Here is an 8,590-nt window from a genome sequence, read left to right as displayed (position 1 = left end):
CTCCTTGTGCTGGTGCTGGTTGTCTCCCTGCTCTCCAACCTCCTGGTGCTGCTATGCTTCGTCTACAGTTCGGAGATCCGCAAGCAGGTCGCCGGGGTTTTCCTGGTGAACTTATCCTTTTGCAACCTGCTCCTCACCGTCCTGAACATGCCTTTTACCCTTCTGGGGATCCTGAGGAACCAGCAACCCCTCGGGGGCTGTGTCTGCAAAGCGGTGGGTTTCCTGGAAACTTTCCTGACTTCCAACACGATGCTGAGCATGGCAGCGCTCAGCATCGATAAATGGATTGCCGTGGTGTTCCCCTTAAGCTACACTAGCAAGATGCGGTATAAGGACGCTGTGATACTGATGGGCTACTCGTGGCTCCACTCCCTCACCTTCCCCTTGGTATCCTTGTTTTACTCGTGGGTAGACTACAGCAGCGTTTATGCCTCTTGCACCTTGCACCTGAAAGAAGAGACGGAGCGGAGAAGGTTTACAGTGTTCACCATCGTCTTTCACTCCACCAGTTTCATGCTATCACTGGTGATCTTGTGTTTCACCTATTTAAAGGTGCTGAAAGTTGCACGCTTCCACTGCAAGCGGATAGACATTATCACCATGCAGACTCTGGTTTTGCTGGTGGATATCCACCCCAGGTAACGCGTGTGTTTTTGTATGCACAGTCCCGGGGCACCCGTGGTAGGTACCCCGGGCAGAGAGGATGCCCTGCCTGCCCCCAGCACCGCATCCTGCCCGCTCCTGCCCCGGCCACATAGCGAGCGCTTCTGCCTCTAGTATCAGAAGCTGTTTATAGTGCCAGAAAACTGTGGGTTGTGCATTTGTAACCTGCTTTATTTAAATGCTAATCCCGCTCCGACGGGTGCTCCCCTTTAACCGGAAGCGGCTGCTTTGGTGAGTACGATCGTCCCCAGACTCGGCGGGACCGGGGCTGCCCTCCCTTCCCGGGGGACTGCACTCCCTCCGGGTTTGCCCCCGTCCCTACCCGGAGCAGGGGCTGCACTGCCTTTCCCTCCCTCGATGCAGAGGCTCTCGTTCTGGGAGCGGGTCTTCCCCTCTCCCTTGGCTCCTCTCTCGCCTCCCCGCTTCTTGCCTTAACCCACCGACTGCTCTTTTCCCTTCGCAGTGTGAAGCAGCGCTGTCTTAATGAGCAGAAACGGAGAAGGCAGAGGGCTACCAAGAAAATCAGTATTTTTATAGGGTCGTTCGTGATCTGTTTTGGTCCTTACATTATCACCAGGTTAGTATCGCCTGTTGGGGTGGGGGACTTTCCGGGACTCATATGCCCTCGGATGTGTAGGTGCCCGGGAGGAGGAGGGAGCGTCTACAGCTAATTTTGGGGTGGCAGAGCGTGGCAGAGACCCGGGGCCGTTTCTGAGTGGCAGAGCACACTCACACACGCTCACACACACTTACACACACCGACTCTGCTTGCACACCCAGCCTCTGGCTTTCCTTTCCCCATTGCAGCCAGGTCTGGGCACCTCTGCCAAGAGCAAGAGGCTTTTAGGACAAGTACCAGGAATTAATTACATGCCAGTGGGAGATGAAGACAGTTTAAAAGACTCATCACCCTTCCTTATTAGCACAACCCAAGCAATACAGGGGAAAGCAGACAGCTTTTCCTGATTAGCTCAGGTCTTTTTTTCTTTTTTAAGGCATAAGGCCAAGCTTGCTGCTATTGGAAGCTGAGGTGACATAATTTACATTTATCCAGGCTGATAATTTCTCAGATGAGCTTTGTGCTTGGAAACATTAATGTCTTTAAAATACATTACTAATGGTGCAGCATGGCCTTGCCATGAGGTGTAAGAGTTATCTCCCAGGAAAACCAACCATCGGATCTTTAAAATGTATAAGAAACACCATGCTCCTCACCCAGCCAGAGTTATTGGCATCCACTCTTGTGGTCTGCACCTTTTTAAGTAGTCATGCCTCATTCTTGTTCCGTACTTGTATAGTCTTTATAGCACATATGGTTATTATTTTTATAACTTGCATAAACCAGTGAGCTGGAAGCTAACATAACTACACTGAATTGCAGCACCTCGGGGTTTAGCCTTTCATCTCTGGACTAAAATGGGCTACATCTTTCACAAGTGATTTTTTAAAACATTTCCCACTTGACAGTGTGTCCAAGACACCCTCAAATACTGACTTCTGCCAAGGAAGGTGCACTAGTCTTCAAACTCGCCCTGGTGAGGGCTTCTCAAGGTTGCTAACCAAGCTGCCAGGGTCTGCAGCCACCCCAGCTTATTGAAATCAGCCAGCTTTACTGCACTAATCCTACACAGCCACATACACATAGGCCATTTATGACCATTGTCTTTGCCCTTTTCTTCCACAGATTTAGGCCTGTGCAAAAAAATGACTGTATTTTTTAACATTTAGGATGACATGTATTTCAGTTCCCATTTATACATTGAAGGGATTCTTGACTGATTGCCTGGATAACTGCTGCTTTTTTTTTTCCCCTGCAGTTGAAAGGATTATTACAAATATTAACATTACATCACAGAGTAAAAAGGTTAATTGATCACTGTTCAGTACATTCTGAGTCATTTTCTATTCACTTTTACCATAATCAGGATATAATTATATTGAGCAAAGTGGATTTTGCCATCTTCTTTCCATCTGAACATTACCAAGTTCAGCAAATTCCAGCACTGCCACATTTTTCAGGGTGAAGATACCTCTCATAAACTTCTAAAATAAAAGATACTTCCTTCTTCAGACCTTGCATTTGGCAAATGTGAGATGGTGTATTTTCTATGTGTGACTAACTGGTACTTTATGTGTCACTGGAGAGAAGTCTGAGGTCTGGTTGTGTAAATGCATGTGTCAAGGCACAGCTTCCGTCTCAGCCACAAGGACCGAGTTGGTCAGTGACAGGAAAATGGACAGGGTCTGGGGAGGACATCCTCAAAGGCTTTTTTCCCCAAAGGCAAGACAGTTTCCAGGCAGCACTAGATAAAAGGCGATGTTGGAGGTGAGGCTGAAGGACTTGCTGCCATGACCATTTCTCCTTTCTTCCCCACTTCTGGTTTCCAGGGGGGTGGCACTGAAGCAATCTACGGAGGCGATGTGAAAGATACCCTCCCTGTTTTCTCACTCTTTGGCCTGGTGACTCAGGTTGCGTTGTGAGCTCAGTATTTGCTCTCATTTCAGAAATGTGAATGAGATTAGGATCATTAGCAATATATTCGTCTGTTCACTAAAAGCCAACAGATGAATTTCATCTTTTTTGTAACAGCACTGAAAACAAGAAAATGATACTAAGATGCATTCAGATGGATATTTCTCAGGCTGACTTGATTTGGCCAGGCCCTTTATCTTATTAAAATCTGTGTAATTTTTCTTCTGTTGGCTTCAGTGCAATTATGTTTGGGCCCATAATACATAAAAGGGAACACAGAGTAATACATCTGTTTCCATGACTGAAAAATACCTTACTCTTCCTATTTAGTGTCTTTATAAAAACATCAATTGTGTAAATATCAAATGTGTATTTCTTGTATTAGGACAATAAGCAGGATGGGATAAACCTAAGCAACCATGCAGTACATGTCATTCATTGTACAATTATTTATTTCTCACATTTTGTGTCTTCCTGTTCTGTTTTGAATTCACTGGAATTTTTTCCAAGCAGCTTCAAACAAAAGTCATCGGTTTTTAAATGCATGTGCCACAAGAATGATTTCACTTTTATACATATAAATGAGAAATTTTTCTGTCAGATTTCAACCCCTTGTTGCAATGTTCAGTCCTTGAGGTGGTAAGTCAGTTTTTCCATGCTGAAGGATTGGAACAGCTTCAAAAGTCAACGCCCTGCAAATTGGAAGCTCTGCACTTTGGAAAGAGGCTAAAAGGTTCTTCAAGCCTTGAGAAAGCTTCTGATCTAACATCTTCAAACAGTGATCTTTATAGGCTACAGAAAAAGGGCTATTTTATGTCATGGTACTTTTTATCCCCTTCTGGAATGAATATAGCAAAACAGTATATTCTTGCTCCTGCAAAAGGTTTCACAAAAGATGTACAGATAATAAAAACTTCTCACCCTGTTCTTTTGGCCCTCCTGGAGAGTTTGCCCACTGCAGATAAGCTGTGTGCCAGACAGTTGCTGAAACACTCTGAAGGTTTGCTTTCACTTCTATGGAAAAAATTGTTTAACTTAGTTGTGGTTTCTCCCCCCATGATTAATACACCCATCTCAACCGAGGTGCTGAGGCCACTAAATCATCCGTGAAGCACAGACTAGGAGACACAGGTCTGGAGACAGCTGGTTGTTCATATAATGATGATAAAAGTGTTGTCTCCTTGTTTTCTTTGGCCAAACTAGCGGTCAGCCAAGTGCACGCAGAAACTTTCACAGGTAAGTAGATGCAGTTGTGCTCCTACGCATACTGTGGGATTGCAGGTGCCACCCAAAACTCTCCAAGATACTGCCGTGTTCTTCATAGTATAGTGGTCTACCATGAATCCTCTTTGCATACGTGATAATTTACAGCAGTGGTGTAATGCAGATTCACTGTTCTGTATTTGAGGGGTGGATTCCGTGACCTAGACCAGGTTTCGGGTGTCATTTGAGATGCTGCATAGTATCCAAAACCTCTACGCAGGTTGGCAGATATGACACAGGACCTAGAGGAGACCCACAACTTCCAGGAGCAGCAGCCCAAAATGTCTCAAGTGTCACTAGACAGCTATACTTAGGCAACTGAGTTGAGTGAGCCTGGATGCCACAAGTCACATTTGTCTATCTCAAGCTTGCCATGGGAGAGGAGTAGTTAATTATGTCACTGAGATTTTGACCACTTGCCAGCATGACTCTTGAAATTCAGAAAATGAGCAATAAACTGCAGCACTTTCTTATCTCTGATGCATGGGAGCATTAACATTGAAAACACACTTTTTCTCTCTTTCCATAGAGGGAATGATTCTTGTTTCCCAGTGGCCTTGCTAGGAAAGTTCCCTTTGCCTTTATTGAATACAAGGAGTAAGTACAGAGCCCTTCTCCTGCAGGGACTGTGTACTGTAAGAAAATAAGTGCTACCTTAATGTTTCATGAGGCATGAGTTGAGCGCTGGGCTCAGTGTGAATATAACACTCAAGTGTTTCCATCTCTCTTTAATGTTTAACAGGTTGATAGAGCTCCTTCCTTTTGTTACCATAAATTACTACTGGGGAATTGTAAGCAAGTGCCTCACCTACAGTAAGGCTGCATCAGATCCATTTGTTTACTCACTTTTACGTCAACAGTACAAAAAAGTTCTGATCAACATCGTCAATAGGATACTTAAGAGGGACCTGTATCCATCCTCGGGGTACAACAGCTCTCTTGACACCGAAAACGATTACTGCTTGCACAGAGCAAACTAACAGCATGAAAAGCATTCCCCTTCGAGTGAGACAGGTGTTTGCTGCTGCTGGAAAGCTGCCTTTCCCCTCTCAAGCCGACAGTGGTGACAGTGTCTCCAGGGTATGAAAGCTGCAGTAATGCAATGCATTTAATTGTGGACTTTCATGAAAGGCTCTGCCCTGTTCTGCAGCCAAGTACAATATTTGGCAAAGTCATGTCCCTGAGTGAATGGAGTAGGATTGAGGGGTTCTAAGAGAGCCTTTGGAGGCTTTAGAGAAGCTTAGGGAGCTCTTAATGTTTCATGTCTGAAGACTTGGTATATCTTGGAGCACTCCGCATCAGACGTGACATTCCAGTGTCTTCTGGGACCATAGGAATCCCCAGGATGGAAGGAGAGGTTGAGAGACTACAGTGCTGCGCATGTAACTAAGCAGCTGAGGATCTGCTCAGCTAGCTTTGAACATTACAACTAAGTCTTTTAATTGATTGATTTATTGTATTTGTGCCTCAAGTAAGTCAGCACTTTGAATCTGAGATTGTTGTTACTATTATTTATTACTAGGCATCATGATTGTAACATAGCCTTTAGGAAGTGGTACATATATTTCATATGCCGGTATTCTATCAAGCATAACCAAAGTCCACACATCTGAGTTACTAATATTTAGCACTTCAGTGGTATGTGATTACAATAACAGCAACAGTAATAAAGACATATACAGAATTTAGTTAAATAGCACTGTAGTTCCATCACTGAGCTAGTAGTCCTATTCGAACAAGCTTTTATTCAGAAAAAAAAGCAGTTAGACAGTAGAAGTGACAGATACCACTGTGTTTAAGATATATTACTTCAGAAGCTATGTGTTTTCAAAGAACAGGCTAAAATATATTAATTCTTTTCAAAGGATACATAATGTGTAAAATATTTCATGCATTGGCTATATTTGGTGGATTGTAATAATATTGTACAATCTTTTATTTTGTAATGATCAATTAATCTGGTGATTTTAACTGATATCAAGAGATGTCGAAGAAATATTATAACAGACCTGCTGCCAAAATGCCCAGAAACATGAAGCTGCTTTATTATTACATGTATTTTTCTCTTTTCTTTCTTTTTAAATCTGAACAGGCTTTGGAAAAATGTGGGAATTATTTTTGAACTATATTCCTTTGATTATATGACATGAATCAAAATATTCTATGGCATTCAGTAAGACACTATTTTCTAATTGATTACATAAGGGTAAAATTAAAGAAATTCTAAAGTATATTTTAAGGGAAAAAAAAGAAGATGGTAAAGAACACTTATTTTTTTTGTAACAATGGACTTGACCTTATGAAGCATTGAGAAGGCTATTCCTGGTCAAACTAAGCATTTAAATATGTGATTAGGCACAAATATAATTTCTTTTGAAGTTAACAGCTCTATTCCTATGCTGAAAATTAAGTACACAACTGTGCTGTAAAATCAGTGTTGAGCAGTCAATACATCGAGAGGGTTTTCCTCACCATTCAGAATGAGGAAGGAGAGCATCTTACTGCAAGCCCAGAGAAGTCAAGGAAAGGTGATGCTGTGTGACAAGTACAATGTTCTCTTACCTCCTGCTTTTAATCTCTGAGGCCTTTCTCATGCTTTTCTCCCCCCATGCAAGTACCTTAGGCCTCTGTGTTTTGCATCTATAGTTATGCCTGTGTTTAAATTAAATGTACTATAATGGTTTTGTCTTCTTAGTAACAGTATTTGTACTCTCTCCAATTTTGTGTAAATACAGTATTTCAGAAAAAAAAAAGAAAGTTGTCTATGGAATCTTTCCAGTTTTACTGTCTTCCTGTCTGCCTCCACACGCCTCCTGCTACAAAACCCCAGCGCTTCAGTCTTTCATTTCAGCTACAATATAAGAACCACACATCTCTGTGGGGGGTGGATGCTAAATTTTCAGTAATTTCTTAGTCATTTTTGTGCCAAAAGGTTTTGATAAACTAGAGCATTTATCTGTGAATGAGTTTAACGATACCTACAATTGTTAGCTTACCGTTGGTTTCCTAAACAAAATGGTGCTCACTTTAAGAAAGGAATATGTTACATATAGTTAAGTGTATTAAATTGTCACTTCCAAAATATACAAATGAAATAAAGCTTTACTTTGGGTTTTTTTTTTCTATTTTAGTATCAACAAAATAGTAAAGGAAGAAAAAAAAGCTTTATAGCTATTAAATTATAAGCCACATTTTAAAGGTATAAAACATAGTATAAAGGTATAGAACATAGTTAAACTGCTACATCTGCTATTAAACTAATTAATGAAGTGTATTCATGCCAGTTAAGGAGATTTTCATGCACACACTTTACAATACTGCTCAACCTCACAAAGCATTGAACATTTCTGGAGGTGCTCAGATCTAGATGGGAATTAAAAAAAAAAAAAAAACAAAAGAAAAGATTTTGAGCCTCTGCTGTGTGTGGCAGAACATCCTTTAGATATGATTTCAAAGAGAGTGAGGAAGCTAAGATCAGCAGTATGCTGTAAACCAGAAGCTAAGGAAGGGTGAGGAGAGCTGTAGTTCTACTTATCTTGGTTTGCAATGAAGTTCAACTGCCTTGTTTAGCATTACCAAGACGTCTTCCTCTGCTAAGTATGCACAGCCAGTTCTGCAGGTAAATTTTTCTTTCTCCCCTTTTCTCACTCCCCACTCACCACCAGAGAAGGGCTTGCTCTACTTTTCTAACCAAGCAGGAAGCTTTCAGTGGGAAGTCTCAGTTTCATTCCCCCAGCTTCCTGATGTAGGCAAAACTTGTTAGCTTGGTGCTTCATTCACCATGCTCTGGGTTATTTGGCGATAGGAGGAGGTAGGGGGAAACTACACTTTGCCCCTGTTTTGAGGGATGCTGCTAAAAGGATCAAATGATTTAGTGCTATACTGGAAGTGAGAATATATATCTTACATGATAGGAGCATTCACCAGAGATGGCAAGGTTGTGGATTCCCTCTTACTGACATTTTAGATAATCATTGGATACACAGTCCTGTCAGTGGAGTTTGATTTGGATCAGAAGATTTCCAACAAAGCTGAAGAGTGATATCCAAAATGGCATCTTGCCACTGACACACTTGACAATGCAAAGGTAATGCTCCAGGAAACGTTATCTGGATTTCCTGCCCAATAGCCTGGAGTGGCTTTTGCTGGGAGACAAGAGACTGACAAATACCCGGCAGGTGTGTTGTGGAG

The 8,590-nt window shown here is 42.2% G+C and overlaps 1 protein-coding gene across 1 annotated transcript; it reads left to right on the top strand.

The window, feature by feature from the left end:
• Nucleotides 1–3: 3 nt before the first annotated feature.
• Nucleotides 4–5,379, top strand: GPR78 (G protein-coupled receptor 78; the record flags this gene model as incomplete). Its single annotated transcript, XM_010022235.1, has 3 exons — nucleotides 4–638; nucleotides 1,127–1,240; nucleotides 5,142–5,379. Coding segments are annotated over 3 exons (987 nt in total), but the record flags the coding sequence as incomplete, so codon positions are not given.
• Nucleotides 5,380–8,590: the final 3,211 nt, after the last annotated feature.

This window comes from Nestor notabilis, unplaced genomic scaffold (genome assembly GCF_000696875.1).
Source record: "Nestor notabilis isolate BGI_N333 unplaced genomic scaffold, ASM69687v1 scaffold7309, whole genome shotgun sequence".
Lineage (NCBI taxonomy): Eukaryota > Metazoa > Chordata > Aves > Psittaciformes > Psittacidae > Nestor > Nestor notabilis.
This window is presented reverse-complemented; position numbering and strand designations above follow the sequence as displayed.